At 42.1% G+C, this 18573-nt stretch overlaps 1 protein-coding gene across 16 annotated transcripts in view; it reads left to right on the top strand.

Annotated features, from left to right (window-relative positions):
• Nucleotides 1–2718: 2718 nt before the first annotated feature.
• The window catches only part of ARHGAP12 (Rho GTPase activating protein 12), a 77800-nt gene continuing 61945 nt past the window's right edge, over nucleotides 2719–18573 (top strand). For 11 of the 16 annotated variants that reach the window (XR_005263257.2, XM_072033767.1, XM_038174314.2 and 8 more), the window contains exons 1-2: nucleotides 2719–2851; nucleotides 8499–9253. Coding sequence is in view for 15 of the 16 variants with exons in the window: in XM_072033767.1 (XP_071889868.1) it covers nucleotides 8585–9253 (669 nt within the window). In the remaining variant the exon portion in view is untranslated. Of the gene's footprint in view, nucleotides 2852–3503; nucleotides 3564–8498; nucleotides 9254–18573 lie in introns of all 16 variants that reach the window. The other 5 variants (XM_072033762.1, XM_038174307.2, XM_072033766.1 and 2 more) reach the window with 4 other exon arrangements.

Below are 18573 nucleotides of genomic sequence, written 5' to 3'. Positions count from 1 at the left end.
CTTCCTTTTCAGCCATTTCTGAAAAAAAAAAAAAAAAAAAAGAATCAGTGTAGGTCATAATGAGCTTAGCCTGTGCAGTGTTAAATCCAGGTTGTTTATTTATTGTTTTCCATCCCCTGATCACATTTTAGGCAGCACATTTCTGTTATCTAACATCAGTTCTGGCACTATGAATAACAGGATGGCAATGTCCAATCTTAGATACGCATTTCAAATGAATTAAAACAGTGCTCATCTAGAATTACTGCAACTGAGTCATGACCAAAATAATGGACAGCTGAACTTGCAGAGATTTGAATTAGAGGACTCACAGAAGAAGAAACATAAATGGGATTTTGCCCTTCAAATTTAATAGACTCAGATTTTTATACACATGACTCTGCTATTTCAGAATTCTTAACCCAAGGAGAACAAGTATTCTTTCTATTTCTAATTCAAACACCAAAAGAAAGATTTTTCCAAGACTGGATTTTCAGAACTGTGACACTTATTTTCTGTGGACTTGTGTTTTATCACAGAGGTCATAAATGAAAGTATGAGGTCAACTTTTTCTCCACAATTGTGGGTTGTATAATGTCACTTTCTTGTATGTCTTCTCCTGCCCTTCTGTATAGCTGCCTGCTTTCACAAAACTTTCAAGAGTTTAGCTGCCTTTAAGACAACTCCCTTTTGGCAAACACAGATAAATTTGGACAATGTTATTGGAAGATATGAGGTAGCAGGACGGACAGACACAGATTGAACACTGGCTTTATGTAAGGAATCGGTTTACAAAGGCAGAAATTGGTATTTAATGTTCAATTTGTGATATAAAAGCATTCCAAATGCAATAGATACAAGAATTAAGAATCTGTAGATTGTATAACAGTTCACAACAGTACCTAAAGCAATTGTATTTGGCAATTCTTTTAATCTGAAATTCATGAGGTAACTGCACGTGCTGGATATTTTCACCTAATGTATGTCTCAGTCCTACCTGAGGCATCAAGTGTGACAGCAACACTGCACTTGCACATTTCGAGGAAAAAAACAAATCACAGTGAGTAAAGGTTGTGAACTCTAGCTCTTTTCACTCCAGCAAAATTATAGAGAAATCCTTTATATGCGAAATACGTAACATGCTAAAATTGGAACTTGAGCTGGACAGTTTGTGTGTGTTGTGGAATCTTTCATGACTGCACTTGGGCAGGGACCCAAAATTACATATCTTCTGGCACCTTCGCCTCTATTACACGTTAGCATTATGTGGGACCATTGGTTCAACACTGACTCAGAGGGAAGAGTGCCTCATTCTGAATCACTAATGCCATATCCTGCAGCACTCCAGCGAAGCCCTGGCAGTAAGAAAGGATAATTACAATGTGGTTACTAAGGCTGATTTTTGAGATGCTTTTATGCATACCTCAGGCATGTCAGTAGGTAAAATGTAGTCAGCTTGCCTAGAAATACCCAGGTGTCTTAAATATATTATTTTCTACCACAAAACCAGGCATGCGAGCTGAATCTTTGTAGACAAAAACATCCAACTGAACGCTGTATCTGGAACTACCGTGCATTTATTTTCACACATATATTTAAAAACTACTAGGTATGAATACAAAACTATTTGATGAGTTTCTTTCACCTTTTAAGGATAAATCATGAACATCTGTATAAAAGACGTTTCCCTTGCAATAGAAATAGTCGTCTCTACTGTTTTTCTGGACTGTGAATAACTTCTGAAGGAGGTGTGAGAGTGGTACCAGCCTTGCTCCATCAGCAGACTTCACAGGATTTTAATGATGTTCTGTGAAAAGTCAGCCCAAAGTCAAACAATCCTTGGTGTCAAGGGGACACTTGCATGAGTATTCAGGCTGAGATACATAGAAGCAAACCTTTAAGGTGTTTGCACTGTTTACCACTTGTCTTGCATGTTGTCACACATCACCAAATACAAAATTGCAGGGAAATGTAATTACTGGAAATATGATTCAGTATGAAAATGTGTCCACATGCTCATTTATACAGACTCATGTCATTTTTTCTATTTTTCCCCCTCAGATAGAGCCTCTGCTTCTCTTTTCCTCAGGTGGAGTCTGTTTCTCTTGCCTGCACCCCTCAGGTGCTCTCCTCCCACTGCCTTCAACAAAACCTTTTTCCCACTTCTTGAGGATTTTACCGTCTCCTTCTGTATTCCATGTGCTGAAATTATCAACAAAGAAGAAGTTTGGGCCAAGGTGAGCCTGGATCACAGGAACGGAGCACAGTTTACATGCCTCAGTGACGTTGCTTCAGGATGTTTGCAGATCCCCGCAGATACCCGTGCGGGTTACACTCACCTCCTGCTTTCAAGGAGGAGTAGATACTATTATTTCTGAAACGATGAGATAAATCACAATTTGAAAACACCGCGAAGGTCACATAAACAGCCCCAAACTGCCCGCGTGACGGTTTTGACTAGCAGAGAAAGAAACACCACAGGAACTCTGAACAAGCAGGGATGCATATTTTTATTATTTCACACCAAACACCGTGTATCTTTCCCACAGGTGCCCCTTGAGGAACACCCCCTTCCCCCCCCCACCTCTCCTCACGGCCGCCATGCTCAGGCCGCGCCCCCCCCCCCCCCTCCCGCTCCCTCCCGCTCCCTCCCGCTCCCTCCCGCGCTGCCCCGGGCCAGGCCCCAGCGGCGTCCCGGGGCCCGCCCGCCCCCGGCACGTGACGCGGGGCGGGGCGGGCGGCGGGGCCGGGACCGGGACCGGGAGCGGGGCGGGGCGGGGAGCGGGGCGGGCCGGGACGGGTCGGGACGGGAGGGGAGGGCACGGAGCGGAGCGGAGCCGCCGGATCGGGGCCCGCCGCCACCCTGAGGCAGGTGAGGGGCTGCGGGGCGAGGACGACGACGACGAGGAGGTGGTGGAGGAGGAGGTGGAGGAAGGTGGGGAGGTGCCGCCGCCGCCGCCACCGGGAGGGCTCGGGGCACAGCGTCGCCCCTCGCCGCCGCCGCCATCCCGGGGAGGCGGCTCCGGGCCGCGGGGAGGCAGCGGGGAGGCGCACCTGGGCGCTGCGGGGCCGTGCCCAACCGGGCCGGGCCGAACCCAGCCGTGTTCAGCCCAACCGAGCCCTACCGGGTGGTACCGAGCCCTACCGGGCTGTACCGGGCTGTGCCGAGCCGCCGGGCGCTGCCTCCCCTCACCTGCGCCAGCCGCAGCCGGGCTGCAAACAAAGGGAGCGCGGCGCTGCCTCTCCCCGGCTCCCCCCCACCCCCTTTTTACCCTTCCTCACCCCCTCTCCGTTTGGGGGTTTTTGGGGTTTTCGCCCCTCTCCCGGCAGGGTTTTGGAGCCGTTTGGAGGCGGGGGGCGAGCCCGGTGCGAGGCGCACGGTGAGGGCAGGTGGGGTGTTGGGGGGTGCTGCAGGAGCCCCAGCAGTGGCCCTGGGCAGCTGCCTGAAATCCAGGGCTTGTGCAGGGCTCTGAGTCAGTAGGCGATTGTTAAATGGTTACTTATTAAGCCTTTTAATTTTTAAGGAAGTCCGAGCTCCGGGAAGCGGCTTCGCGTTGCGCTTGTGCTTGATTTCTAACCAGGCGGTAGGTAGCCCTGCGAGGAGGCAGCGCAGGAGCGAGCTCGTCTTCAGGAGCCTGCACGTTGTGCATGTTTTGTCTGTGTTTGTTGGTCACATTTGCATTTGGCATCTATTTTTATACGATTTCAGCGGGCCGCAAGCGCAGGCTTTGCAGGCAGCAGTTTTTGCAGGCGCTGGTTGGGTGCTGGCTGCTCCTCTGACCCACCAGGTCCACCGAGGAGGTGGCTGGAAGGGGTCCCCAGGAGAAAAGCAGCATCAGCGGGGAGATGTTGGGACAGACAGGGCTGCTGTGGGGTTGTTCTGCCCAGAAACCATCGTGTGATACATCCAAAAGTGCTGAGAAAGCTGCCAGTGGAGAAGCAGAGGCACAGAATCTAGTGAACTGCAGCCAGTTTATCTCATCTGGCCCAAACCAAAAATAATTTATCTCAATTTAGCCTCAGTAATTGGGTTTATTTCTGCAGCAGCACCCCAGAAGGGTTCATTCAGTGGGTGAAGTTTGATGCTGAAAATGGAAAAAGATGGCGCGAGTCAATTGCTGCTCCTTTGTAGGACATCATGAACAAGGTCACAGGAAGAATTTTAAGGAGATCAGTTAATATCCTCAGTGTTTTGTATTTAGTAATTTGCTGTGTTTGTATTATAAAGTAAATGATTACGTAGTTGTGGTGAGTAAGTCTCCCCCAAGACAAATACAGAAGAGAAGGACTTGAGATATACCAAAAAGGCTTTTCTGTAATTACTTGGCTTTCGAAGATCAGAAGAAATTCCTCTGTGTGTAATAACTTGGGGAGAGGTAGGAAACTTATATTGCGTACCTCCTGATTTTTATTTTTGTCTTGAGTCCTGGGGTAGTGCTGAAGTTAGGGATGACATAATCTTACACGTTGTACACAGTCGTATCTGTGTGCTTCTATTTGTGTGTGTGTGCTGAGGCTGTGCTTCTTTCAGGTCCATTTGCACGTGCTTCAGGATGAATTTAGTGAACATCTTTCTGCAGTTAAGAGTGAGTGTTTCAAGCAGATAACTGCAGGGTTTCAGTTGCCCTAGGAAAGGCCTCCTAAACAAATGCCAAGATGCCTAGAACAAACCACTCCAAGCAGAGATCAATTTGCCATTGCAGCTGCTTGGGTTTGGTGAGAAAAGATCTTGGTTTGGTGAGAAACGCCCCAGTTCTAGCTGGGCTCAGAGGCTGGCTGCAGAGCTGCTGCATGCCTGTGCTGAGGGGTGTCAGGGCTGGGTGCTGGCAGGGCAGAGCTGATCTCGGCGAACATACTGGGTTACTCACCTTGCTTGGTCTTTGCTGAGAAACAGCTGGGAATGGTTCACATTAGGAATGGGAGCCCGAAGAGATCCATGCCATGGTGTTGAGTCAGGGAACTCGTAACCATTGGCCCTGTCTATGTGGGGACATAGACACAGGTGTAATTGTGAACATGCTCGGTCTTTGTGGCAGCCCAAGTGCTGTGTTAAGTGGCAGGGTGTATTTCCAAGTGGGGATGTGGCCCACCTTAAATTCGTTACCTTAGCATTCAGGTTTCACTTGCCAGATGGAAAATGTGGCCTGAATCTGATCTTTGGCATTCCTGAAAAAAGTTTTCTTGTTTTAATTGTCAGGTGGAGGCATTCATTGTTATTAATCTGTTCACCAGGTATTAAGACTTTATTTAAGGTATTAAAGCTTACGGATGTCCTCTGTGGCAGTCGATGGCTTTTTCATGCCTATCATTCTCTAATTAGGATTCCTCAGCCTTCTGTACCGACGTGGGTGTCATCCAGCCTTACAGGTAACGCTTGAGCAAACAGCTCAGGGGCTGTGAGGCCTGACCTGCCGTATCGCTTCCGTGGCTGCCCAGTAGCAACAAACTCACGTGCTCCAGATGTCACTGCTGTGCTCTCAGGTCTGAATTCTTCCATGCCCTCTGCTGTAGAGGCTCAGCCCAGGCTCCCAGGGCTCTGTAAGCGAAGCGCCACGAGGCAGGCAGGCGGGTGCGTCCTCAGAGGATGTCACCAGAAGCTGTCCCCGGGGCTATGCACAGGGTTCAGGCAGTCCTGTCTCCTGTGGTGCAACAGCTACGTGAAAAAAATAAAGTAAAACTTCCTGCGTTTGGATCCGTGAGATCAAGGCAGTGCTAGTTGTTTGCGGACTTAGAGGCTTAAGTCAATATTTATTAATTAAACTCGGTGAGAAGGATTTCCCACCTATACCATAGGTGTTTCTCTCAGGGGAGGTGGAGAAGTAGAGCCTCGCTTGATCCCGATGATGTGAGCTATTTATAAATCTGTTTCAGTGTGCTGGCCAGCCGCAGAATACAGCCTGTCTCTTTTCATCCTATGTTCAGTGTTACAAAATGCTTGCTATTGACTTGATAATTTTGCAGCTCAGCTGAAAGAACAAAAAACTCTGCCTTTTTTTTTTTTCTTTTTGGAAAAGGCATGGGGTTACAGAACTGACTTCAGAATTGAGTAGGGCTATTTTTGTAGCTCTTGCATTTTTTATTTAACTCCTATTTCTTAAAATTCTGTTAACTTTTTTGAAGTGTAAAATACAACTTATATTGAGCCTATCTATCTTGAAAAAAATAAACAGTAAGCATGCATTCTCACTAAATAGTTATATGAAACAGGCAAGAGAATGAAAATTTCAAGCTTTTAAACATTTGGGAGCCCTGTGGGGAAACCAGGAGCTTTTGGGAGAAGTAAAACCAGTGTGAGTGGGTTGTCTTCTTACATTTTAATATCCAAGGCAGCATAACTTAATGGTAGACTGTAACTAGGAATCGCTTCTATTTTTCTAGTATATGACCTTGAAGCTGTGACAGGGATTGGTAGCAATGCTGAAGAAGTGTTGGGAGGAGTCAGATTTAGTAACGAGGAGGAAAATAATGTTTTTGTGCGAGAGTTTCCAAAGCTACGAAGCGAGTGGGTATGTTTACCTGCTGCTGGAGTTGCTAAACAACTGCAGAAGTGCACTTAAAAATACCGATTTATGTTGAGCAGCAGGTAGGCTGTTCTGTACCCAGCCTGTAAATAGACCGGGGTGCTGCAAATGTCAGTGTGCTGTTTTATGGGGGAGAGAGTAAAAGGAAAAAAACAAAACGCGCACACAAAACCCCAGACAATCCGAGCATTCTTTTCTACTGCTGTGTGTCCCTCTCGTCAGCTCTGTTTGAATGTGGTACCATCTTTCTTTCTGCCAAGTCCTGCAATAAAATTGCAAGCCTGATCTTGTGACTCCATTTGGATGCTGGTAAGCAATTGGGGCTTTAAAGCTACCCGTAGCAAGTGCGTTCTGGGTGTCGATGATGGACTGTGGGAGAAGGAAAGACATGGTTGAAACACAGATTGTTCTTTCTAAGCTTCGTACTTGAGCTTTTTAGGGTTGTCTCTATTGAGTGAAGTGGGAAACGCAACGTAGTCGAGGATCAGATCAAATAGCAGAAATGGTGAAAGAAAAATTGAGGAACTGCTAGGGGTTTCTGCTTCAACTCTCCCCAGAAGTCCCTTTTGTTGTTTGTGCACTTAGTCCCTCGTACAGCCTGCATCTGTGGGCCTGCGTGGAATTGCATTAGTTCCGCTGTGTTTCAGGGTAAACACTCCAAATCTCATCATGAAGTCTCAACTTGCAGAGCAGCGAGTTTTGGAATTGTTTTTCTCATTCACGAAACATGCGGGACTTTTGTAGACTTATTTGTTAATCTTTGGAGTTAAAATGGCAGCATTTTATTGAATTCTCCTAAACTCTTATTTGAATGTTAGAGGTCTTCCCCATTTACTGCTATGCTTCAATTTTTTTCCCCAAGATTAGGAGACTGTATCTTAAAATGAGCACAGCGCAGTGAAAGTTGCTAAGATTGATGTTTGCCAACTCATGAATCATGACCTCAATGTTAACACGATTAACTAGAGGAAAAAATGTAGTCCATGGATATGGTACAGTTTTCGTTGTCTAGACTAAAGGATGCTAAAAAGTCCTTTTCAAAATTTTCACATAGTATCCTTTTATTATTTATTTTTAGTTTTGCTTCATAATCCTGTTTCATTATTTTTTTGGTCTTTATTTTAGCACACATCATTCCTGGTTATATCAGGTTTTCTCTGAAGTAAATTAAAACTAAAAGCTATAAAAGTAATTAAAACTAAAAGCTTTTTTTAAGAGCAAAGCAAATATGTGGAATTTAAACCACTAAAACCAGAGTATCTTGGAAACTTTAAATATTTCTTTTAATCTGAAACTGTTTTAACATTACAGTAGTATGTTGCAAGTTATTTACTTGTATAAATTGCTGGTATGAGCATTTTTAAAGACTGGCTAGATGTAGAGGCAATGACCTGCATCCTCAGGTGGCAGAGGTTGCAGGAGGTTTGGGGATCAGTTTTGGCACTGAGGTGGAGGTCAGCAGAGCCTGTATACAGTGTGCAACACGTGGGGCAGGGATTGCCAGCCCATGCTGAACTTGGTGACTGGTGTGTAGCATTGGAGGAGGAATTAAAGGATTTTGTAAGGAATTCTGAGCACTCTGAGGGGACTTGTGAACTGAAGGACAGCTCAAAATAAGCAAACCACAATCTTTTTCTTTTAAATATATTAAATCCAGAATAGTGATGCACTTTCATAAGAAATTAAGCCTGTATGGTAGCAAGAGAGAGACTCAGGCTAGTCCCCCCAGTGTTGGTTAACCTTGTTTATTGATAAAAGCAACAGAGTTAACACGTAACTTGGTAGCAAGAGGCTTGTGTGAATATGAGGGTTAAATCAGTGGTGTTTTATTGCTGTGAAAGGTACCTGAAAAATCTTGCTTTTTTCATCAATTTCTTTGTCTGAGTTGACATAAATTGAATATGCAGGGTTATTTTTGAAATTATTTTCTTCTAAAGTGCTCTTGGACAATTACTTCATTATGTAGATATAACTTTCTTTTTTTTTTTTTCCTTGCAGCTCTGATTATTAACAGGAAAATAACACTTCTGAAGCAGAATGTCGCTTACTGTTTGCCGGAAAAGGTGAAATCTTTTCAAAGAGAGATGGCTGATAAGGGTGGGAAGATCCTTCCAGGACAATTGTACATTGAAGTGGAGTATGACTACGAGTACGAGGCCAAGGACAAGAAAATTGTGATTAAGCAAGGAGAGAAATACATCTTAGTGAAGAAAACTAATGATGACTGGTGGCAAGTCAAAAGGGATGAAAATTCCAAACCTTTTTATGTGCCAGCACAGTATGTGAAGGAAATACCACGAAAAGCACTGATGCCACCTGTTAAGCAAGCAGGAATGCTGTCAAATAATGCTTTAAAGTTGACGCATGGATTACAGAGGTCGACAGAAAATGTGAATAAGTCACCAGAGCTTTCTAGTTTTGGAAAATCTTCTCCAGTTCAAGTGTCTTGCTTAGTTCGAGATGCCAATCAAAATCTGGGACCAAACAATAGCCCTGGTCAAACGCTTGGTTTGAGTCTGGACCTTACTCAAAACAATGGAAAACTTAACAACGAGTTGCAATCTCCCAAGATTTCCAATCAGTATAGAACCATCTCCATGGGTCATTTCCCGTGCCCAGAGTTCTTGGAAATAGAGAAGACCAGCTTTTTGCATGAACAATCTTGTGATTCAGCAGGAGAAGGCTCAGAAAAAATTCATCAAGATTCAGAATCTGGAGATGAACTCAGTAGTAGCTCCACAGAACAAGTGCAGGTAAGCTTAAAAAAAGGTTTCTGTAGATGTGTTTTTTTTTCCTTCTTCATTTTTCCTTGTTACCATAATGGTTTATTACTGTTTTGATTTTTTTATTTTTCAGTAATAATTTGAGATTATGTCAAACTGTCTTGTCTCAGCATGAACTAGCTGTTGAAGTCTGAACAGTTGGCGTACGTGGTTCTGTTACTTGCAGAAGTGCTTCGGTTTGGGGATTAATTCCATTTACAATTCACACAATCGAATGTTACAGAAACAGCTCTTCTTTATTAAGTTTGTTTTGAGATGACTCTTAATTTAAATTATTCTCTTCCAGAGGAAGCGAGCCTGTTGCAGTAACTCGCTTGGACTTGTGAAAGCAGAGGAAGATAATAGTGCTAGTTATCGTCAGCTTTTTCTAAATCTGTGCGTAGATAGTGAAAGAGCTGTGAATTGACGTACTAGAGGGTTTAATAGCTTAAAAATGGTACACTTAGATTTGTATGGAGTTTAATTTCTGGCTTGATTATTTTATTTGTAGACTTGTAATGAGTCAGCCTTGCCAGTTCTGCTTCCCACAACTTTACACTGGATTAAAACTCAAAACATGTGAGTTTTGTTAATTAGTATGGAAGAATCTCAGGAATGATGTACTCCCACTTCAGGCTAAAACTGAGCATTGATTTCCGTTTTCTTTAGTAAAATGGAAGTCATTTCTTCTGCTTTTTTTTCCTTTTTTTAACACCTCCTTGCCCCCCCCCCCCCCTTTAAAAAAAATTAACACCGATTTAGATAATTAGGTCATACTTCTGGTATGGGTAACCAAGCTAACTGGTCTGTTGTAATTCCAGATTTGTTCTTGAAGTATTGATGTGTGTGTACATGTGCGTATCTATGTATTTGCATAATGCAGAGATTTTAATCCCCAATATACAGAGATTTTAAAACAATTTAAAATTCTCAGATTAAAAAACTCCCCGCTCTTAAACTTCCTTATGCTTTATTGTTGCCTGTACACAAACCAACCACTATAATAAATCCCATTTGTCAGCCACTCACTTGCCACATTCAGGACTCAGTTAAGGGTGGTATTCAGATGAAAGCCGATGCTACCTTCAAAAATGAAAATATTACTTTGGAGAGTTGTGCATCAGCACTGGTTTGCTAATAAGACACAATTCGTACAAAGCTGCTTAGTTAATATGAGTGAGTATAGAAAGGTCTTAAAGATACAAGATAGATTGGGTGATTTACATAGTCATGAACTCTTAATATATATTATTATGTAATATATCGATATTTATTGGAATACTTAGAATCAGGAATTCTTAAATATCACACTATTCTTTACCTCTTTCTTGCAAATCCAAGTTTCTCTAGTTAGGTGATTTCATGCCTCTGGTATCTGTTACCTTTTCTAACAATTTTCCTTTCACTGTTTTTTTTTTTTTTTAATGTGGATAATATGGAACAAATGGGATTACTGAATTTTATTTCTTCATGCTTTTAGTTTTATTTTGTACTTCATTAATGTAAAGATTGTTATGAATGAAGTGGAGAAAACCAACGTCCTGCTTCACAGTAGCTGATACCAGCTGCTTAGAACTAAGGATAAGATAACTGTTAGACATTTACTTTAGAAATGTGTGGTGGCTCATCTGCTGTTGGGTTAATTGCTTGCTGAATGAATGACAAAATACTAAGGGATGGTTTGAAAGGATATTTTACTCTAAGTAGTTTATCACGCTTTATGGTTATGTTGTGTCTCAAGACAGTTTCCTCTACTGTGTTGAATAAGCATTGCCTTTTCTAGTTAAAGTAGATGAAATTGATGTTACATGAGTGTCTTCTGCCACACAGTAATTAACATGCAGGCCTGCTGTTCGGTTTTTGTGCAACTTTGTGGTACTGATAGAGTGACACAATCTTTTCACCTTTCTCCTCCATCCCACACCCCACTGCCTCACCACTAGAAGTGTGAACTTCGGTGGAACAAGTATGCACGTGTGTGTAGACTTCATGGGGTTGTAAGGAAGGTCTGAAAATGGAAGGTTTGACAGTGCTTAATATTCTGTGTCTTAAAAATGTGATGTTTCAGCTGTAGGGAAAATCATGGTGGTGTTTGACGTGTGCTGCTGTGGAACTTGTCCTAATCGCAGCCTCGGACATCAAGAGAGCGGGTGCTCAGTATGCCTCGCAGTTGTCTTATTTTAAAACTGTGAAGGAATTTCATCTAATGTGGAATCATGGGCTCCTTCAATACAATAAAAATATTTGACATTTCGTAGCCATAGGGATTAAAGCAGTAGTAGAACTGATGTCACTGCAGCTCAGTCTAGATTCTCTGAGTGCCAGCCTTCTCTGGAACAGACCCATTTTTTTTTTTTTATAATTCTTTCAATAATGAGCATTGTTTAGTACAAATCAGCTGTGCCGAAATTAATGGCTTAGAAAGCTGTTTTTACTGCTTTTTAGTCTGTAGTGAGAACATCAAGTTCCCTGCTTTCGCACACAAACAGGATTTCACTTCCCAAGACAGTCCGGCTGTGGCTCTTCCTTCCCTCTGCCTGCTGTGGAATTCAATTTTATGCTGTCTGTATTGCGATGAGCTTCAAGCTGCAGGTGTTTTCTCTTAAATTTGTAAGGTTAGAGACTAGACTGGCCTTGATAGGATCTCTGCGTGGGTGACTTTTTATTTCTTCCTAGACTCATGATTTAAGAGTCTGGCTGGAAGGGGAGTTATCACTGATGTCAGCACAGAGCTGGTACTGAGGTAGCCTGAGAATTAAGGGCTGTGCTTTAGTGGTCAAGTTGGTTTGGAGAGGGAACCTTTGAACTTACCCAGCCCAGTGGTATGGTTTACAGCCAGCCACGGAAATGAGGAATGGGTTTGTTTGAGGTGATGGTAATTTTTTGTCCCTATCCCAACCTGCAGTATTTTTTTAGTATCCTGAGTATGAATACACGAGATGCAGAGGAGTGCTTGTATGGTGAAATACTTCCAAGAGGTGGGTACGCTATTTTCTGAAGATTATCCTACTTCTTTCCAGTAAAGAAGTACAGCTTCTGTGGCTGAACAGCCTCCAGCTCGTACAGTTGCTGGCTGCAGCAATGTTGGAAGGTCCAGTCTCCGATGTACTGTGTAAAGGAAGGACTTTTTGAGATGTGGTATGAAATGGAGGTTAGGGAGGTGACAATGTGAGCAGAAGAATTAGTTAATGAAGATGAGGGCAAAATGATCTGATCAAGAGGGAGGGGAAAAAAGGAAAGGGTAATGAATACTTCTGGCTCTTTGTATAAAGAAATTCCAAGTGCTGGGTGTAACTCAGATGCATAAGGTGTGCTAAGGATCAGATGTTTGCGTATGGACCTGAACTGTAGGAAGGCTGGAGGTAATTAGAGAAAGCAGGGCTTGAGAGGAAATGTTCCAATTTAACCAGATTTAAATCTGGTGGAGATAGTACCTGCCAGTAGAACTGGTATTGAATGAGGTGGATCAGGATTGCACAGATGGGATCACTGGCATGCTGATTGTGCTTACATCTGAGAATCCATGAATGTTTTCAACAGAATTTTAGGACAGTGGTGTCAGGTATGATGTGCTGGTCCTATGGAAAGCACAGAAAATAATCAATTGAGATGCTAGCAGTGGGAAAGAAGGAAACTGAGAGGAGAAATTTGTAGCAGAGGAGGCACAATACTTGAGAGGAGCAGCTGAAAGATTAGTGATGTGTAGTAGAGCCAGAATAATTGTGTAGGTGTGGGGGGGAACCCAAAACCCACGTGTTTAGGCACACCTGCTTTCTTAGGAAGGGAGAGTTGAAGCAAAAGTGGAAAAAACGTAAAAGTGGTTTAGAAGACTTTGGGTCAGTGTTTGCAAGTAAAATCTACTCACAGGTTTTGAGGGAGGGTGTGCAGAAAGGAAGGAGTTGGTTGAGTTTTGAGATCGTGCCAAGGATGATTAAGTGTTATCTTTTATATAAAGGTGGTACTTTGGAGTAAAATAGCTGCAGACAGAAATTAATCTGCTTTCAGCAATGCTAATGTATAACCTACCTGCAATACTTTTTGTGATGAGCATGAGTGTAACTTCCTCCTGTGTCATAAGAGCCATGGATTATATATGTGATTATGTACGTGTATGAGTAAAATACTTGCTCTGACTTAGTGTTACTTCTTATGCTCATTAAAAGTTACTTTTAGTCGCAGGCTGTTTTTAATCATTATAAATATAGACAGTGACCCATTTGCAAAGATTGTTCTGTCTTTCATCCTCTTTAGTAATTGACTATTGCATAAACTGTCAAGTGCTAAAGGGGATTATCACTAGGATGACTGTTTTGCTTTGATTAATTCTGAGTAGTAAAGATCTTGCAAAGAGATCCTTCTGTTTTACTGTAGAGATTTCTGTGGGAATTGCAGTAACTTTTTAAATGGAGACAACAATTTTTTGTGCCTGTATGTTTCGGTAGATTGTGTGTGTGTGTCATCTGGAGGTCTTAGAATTGTTGTCTATTTTGCCACCTAGTTGAAAAGTTGGTGGTAAATCTTCCACATTAGACTACCTCGGTCAAATAGTAAAATTCTAAATAAATGTTTGTTACTGTTTTTGTGACCCTCAGATTTATTTTGCATAATAACTTTTTTTTAAACTTCATTAACTAAGTTAGAATATGCTGAAATATACCCATTATAATGAGGTGAAGAATAAAGCTTGTAGTTCCTTGTCATTAGAAGTTATCTGTGGTATTTTGTAAAGCATTTAAACAATTATTTTTATGTAATTCCAATAACTGCTGTTAGAATTTAGGAAAATGTTTCAGGCTGGTTAGAAAGTTGTATCAATTACCCTGAACATTGTCTGTTCAGATCCTTTAAGGATTACTTTTTTTTCTTCCTATCCTATGCTAGCAGGTCTGGATAGCTTGAATTTCTAAGGTCCCTGTTCTTGAGCAGCTCTGTTAATATTTTTAATATGCAACAGCTATTAAGTCAGCTAGCAGATAGTTGTCCCTCTCTGTCTCAATGAGCAGTTCTGGATTTGGGTGTCTGACAGCGAGAAGATGCCATGTCCCACTAACACTGCCTATAGCCCTTGTACTCCTCTGAGCTTCCCTGCTTCAAATCAGACTGGCCTTTGTTAAAAAAAAAAATAAAAATAAATCCATATAAGGCAGCTGTGGAAGAAAGCATAACCTGGGAGACGAGCTGGGTTTAGCTGACTGGCTTGTTCAAATACTGGTGTATGAATGCTCGGCTGGGTAAGGTACAAAGCTGCCTGGAATATGTGGTTTTGGTTTTGTGCTTTCAGAATTTAAACAAGATCTACAGCATGGCTGGATTTCTGCAAGTACCAACGTGGTCTTCTGACTTTCTGCCCTGGTTTACATTAATTTAGTACAGAGGATGGTAAAGTGGAACTTGCAAGGCATCAACTTACACACATAAACCTCTCTATGCCTTTGTTCTGGTGGGGCTACCTACTAGCTCAAATGAAGCCCAAGCTGCGGTGCTTGAGGAATAACAATCATAATATGGAAATGAGTTTTGTTTTTCATCTAGAAAAGTGCCGTTCCTAGTGTGCAGTATGAGTTCTGGTGCCAGTTTTCCCACCTGCCTTTTCTTTTAAGCAGTACAAAATACCACCTTCAGCTCTGACAATGGCAGTATCTCCGCAGCCGGTAAGCGCTTACACAGAAAAGCAGCACCAGGAAAATGAACTGATGTTTTGTCTGGCTGCTGCATAAACTTAAAGCAGTAGGCGATACTGGAGACTTGCTTGTTCTCCATTGGCAGTGCTTCTGTCAGTTTTTGAGTTGGGAACTTCCAGATGCAGAACAAACTCAAATTGCTTTGTAATAAACAAAAACCCTACTTGAGAATATTTGATCCAATCTTGTTCTTGCACATTGCATAACTCTGAGAATAAACAATTGCATTCTGTATATATTTACCTAGTTGCTTTCTAGACAGTTGTTTAATGTTCCAGTGCTTGTATGTTAAATAAATGTGCTGTTCTTTTGTAGAATTCTAAAGAAAGTCTCGCTTGTTTCACAGCAGTGTGACAAAACAGTAGGGAACGTATGACTGGATAGAATAAAATGCAGAACGCTTTTTTTTTTTGTCAGATGGGCAGCTCTCTGGAGTAGTAGACATTTGTGCTTAAAAAAGGAAAGTAAAGTCTGTGCACATCTAATACCCAAACAGCTGATATTTCTGTGTCCTTGCAGAGGTGTTTGATTTAAAAGTGATAGAAATGGGTTTTGTCCTTACATGGATTTTGTTCTAATACTAAAGCACAATACTTTTAAACAATATAATCTTCTTCTGAATAGTAAGAATTGATGATGAAGAGTTTCAAAGACTTTCGTGATGGTGAGTGATTGGACAATGTAGTGTTAGATTACATTTATAACTTTAAATTTAGTCTTAGTGTGGCTTCTGAGCTAGTTCTTGGGAAAGATGGTAACTGCTCAGTACACCACTTTATGGAAGAGTTAGGTTAATACAAAGAAGTGATCAAATAAGTGTGGGTAATGTCAGTTGTAGAAAACAGTAAAAAATGCAGCAGTTTGTAACTAATTCCATGGTATTTCAGTATCTTAACTACTTTGCAGTCATCATTCTCATTGAAAATCTCTCTAATGGAAAATGAGAGAGTGCTGAAAACAGCATACAGAAAGGTGAAAGGTACAAGCAGAGGCATGGAATAGTTCCCATGTGAAATCTTTGCAAAGCCTTTTCACTCCGGGTGCACATTTAGTGTTATATAGAGAATACGTATTGTAATTATTGCTGCTGAAATGGCTGAGAGATTGTTGAGAAGTAAAGTAGTCTTATTTTTTTTAAACCTTTTATTTTTCTGCCTGTCTTTTCTGTTGTAAACTCTTGAAGGTTGAGAACTTGTGTACAAAAATGTTCTGGAGGTGGGCGTGGGTATTCTGAGTCTCTGTTTCAGTGAATTGTAGTTCTCCCTCAGATAAAAGTTCTGTAAATGAAACCTTAAAGCTGAGGGGTTGAGCTTATTGCTTATGTTGGTTTTTGATGTTGTATTATCTGGCTTCAACTTCTGTTTGTAAGCAGAGTTCCTGATTAGAATTTACTGGCACCCCTCTTTAGTCCGAAATTACATATGACTTTTGAATTTAATTAATAGTTTTAATTGTTCCCTTTTTAAATGGTTTGCCTGCGGCTTCTGGATGATCTTTAGATCATCCAGTTAAACTAAGTAGCGTCCCTGTGTTCTGTTGAAAGGCACTGCTGAGGAGCAGTGTTACACAGGTTTTCTGGCTGTGGCTAGCACAAGCAGATGTCATCTTTCTCCTGCTTTCGTGGATTTTCATTCAGCTGAATAACTTTGCTGCTCTAGTCACCGTGTGGGTCTGTAAATATTTATTGCTGGTAGAGCAGAGATGGAACGGTGCTGGCTGGAGAAGTGCTGTGATGGAGTATGTGAATAGCGGTGCAGCAATACCAAAGGCTGTGTGTATTCCTTTATTACAGCTTGAATAGCTATAAATAGGCTAGATCAGAGTTTGAAGCCTGATGGACTGAAGGACACACTTGCCTTTTTAGTACAGGTTATGGGCTGAGATATCTGCAACAAAGGTACTATGTAAAGGAATACTCTAGCAACATACTGCCTGATTAAAACCAAAAATACTACTCCCCAAAATCTTTCTGAACTTGTTCAATATATACAACAGTGTTGTATACAAATTTCTTTTCTTGACAGGTTGCCATGACATTGTTCAGAATCACTTGCGCCACACAAATTCTGCACTGCATTGCATATAATCGGTGTGACTCCCTCATCCCTGTGCTCATACCCGTGCAGATAAAGATGGAGGAGGCTTTGCTGCCTCCTCCCCGGCTCACTTGTCATGGCCAGGCCCTGTGGCTGTGGTGTTAGCCCTGAGGCGAGGCAGCCCAGGATGAATCTCCCTGAGGCCTGCCATGGCTGTCACCGGGCGCTCTCCTTCCCGCCTGTGGCACTCAGCCTGTCATGGCGGGCGGCCCCTCACGGGGCGGGTGTTCCTCAGTCATCCACTGCTGCCCTCGCAGCTCCTGACTGCAGCCTCCGGTCTGACTTGCTTCCTCCCCTCTCATCTTTGTTGACTGGAGGGATTATGTTCTTTGTCACCTCTGAGAAGGGAGGACGTACTGGGGGGAAAATACAACTTGGAAGGGACTTTTTTCTTGGTATTCTTCCACGCCCTTCTCCCCAAAAGAGACCTGTCTGTTCCTTCTCTCCCCAAGTGTTAGAGTACTTGTGCTTACAGCAGGATGTGGGTTGTGACCTACCAAGATAGAAACTTTAACTTTGTTTTCAATTAACTGTGTGTGTAAAAACTGTATTTTATCCCTTTCCTTCTGTTCTAGTTCACAAGCTGCTATTGTAACCACTGACTGAACAAAACTTGGGTACGTTCTTGTGCTCAAATTTATATTTTTATGGACAATGACGAAAAAAACTATTCCCATGTGCTTTGAGAATATCTTGTTTCTTGCTTTGTAAAGCTCTAAAGTCGCAGCAGACTGTCCAAACTTAGGGTCTGACGAAACTTCATGTAACATTTATGAAGGATGTCAGACAGTGCTATCCAGCAGCTGCAACTCTGTGGCATGCTGTTTGTTAAAACAAATAAAGAGAACATTATGAGGAAAGATGATGTTGCGCTGACAATTTATTTCTTTGCAATTGATTTCAGAGGGAAGACTTTTTTTTCCTTTTTATTTGAGACTCCTCAGTTAACCCTTCTGTTAACTCCTTAGTTAGACCTCCCTGTGGCTACTTGCACTGTCTGTTTTGTGGCTCTTCCCTTGCCTTCTCATAATGTGGTTGCTTCCTGCAACAAACGGAATCAATAGCCATAAGATATTTCCAATTTCATTTCCCCAGCATTGTATACTAGGCAAGGCTGTACGTTGCTAATTGTGTGCTTCTTTGTGACACATCTTGAATTTCCTAGCAGGAGAAAGTGATGCAATACTTCACATCTTGAGCTATGTGTATACTTGTTATCTATGTAGTCATAGCTGGTGGGTAGAAAGGATAGATCATGTTGGTTTTTTACACTTTCATAAACTTTCTCTTTAGTCCTGACTAGTCATAGCTGTGCTTAGAAGGATCCAGTTACATTACTGCAGCATGTAAGGATAAAGCTCCAAATTCTGGAGTGCAAGTCTCATACTCGCCTGTCTGTGGGAACAATAAGTGGTTGGTAAGTCTTTCTTTTGGTTAGAAAGTTACCCACCTTTTTCACCTACTGAGTATTTGCTGAAAACTGGAAAGCATCTTTTTGGAGTTTATTCTCAATGCAACCAGTTGATAAAGGCAA

Source organism: Anas platyrhynchos, chromosome 2, assembly GCF_047663525.1.
Source record: "Anas platyrhynchos isolate ZD024472 breed Pekin duck chromosome 2, IASCAAS_PekinDuck_T2T, whole genome shotgun sequence".
NCBI lineage: Eukaryota > Metazoa > Chordata > Aves > Anseriformes > Anatidae > Anas > Anas platyrhynchos.
This window is presented reverse-complemented; position numbering and strand designations above follow the sequence as displayed.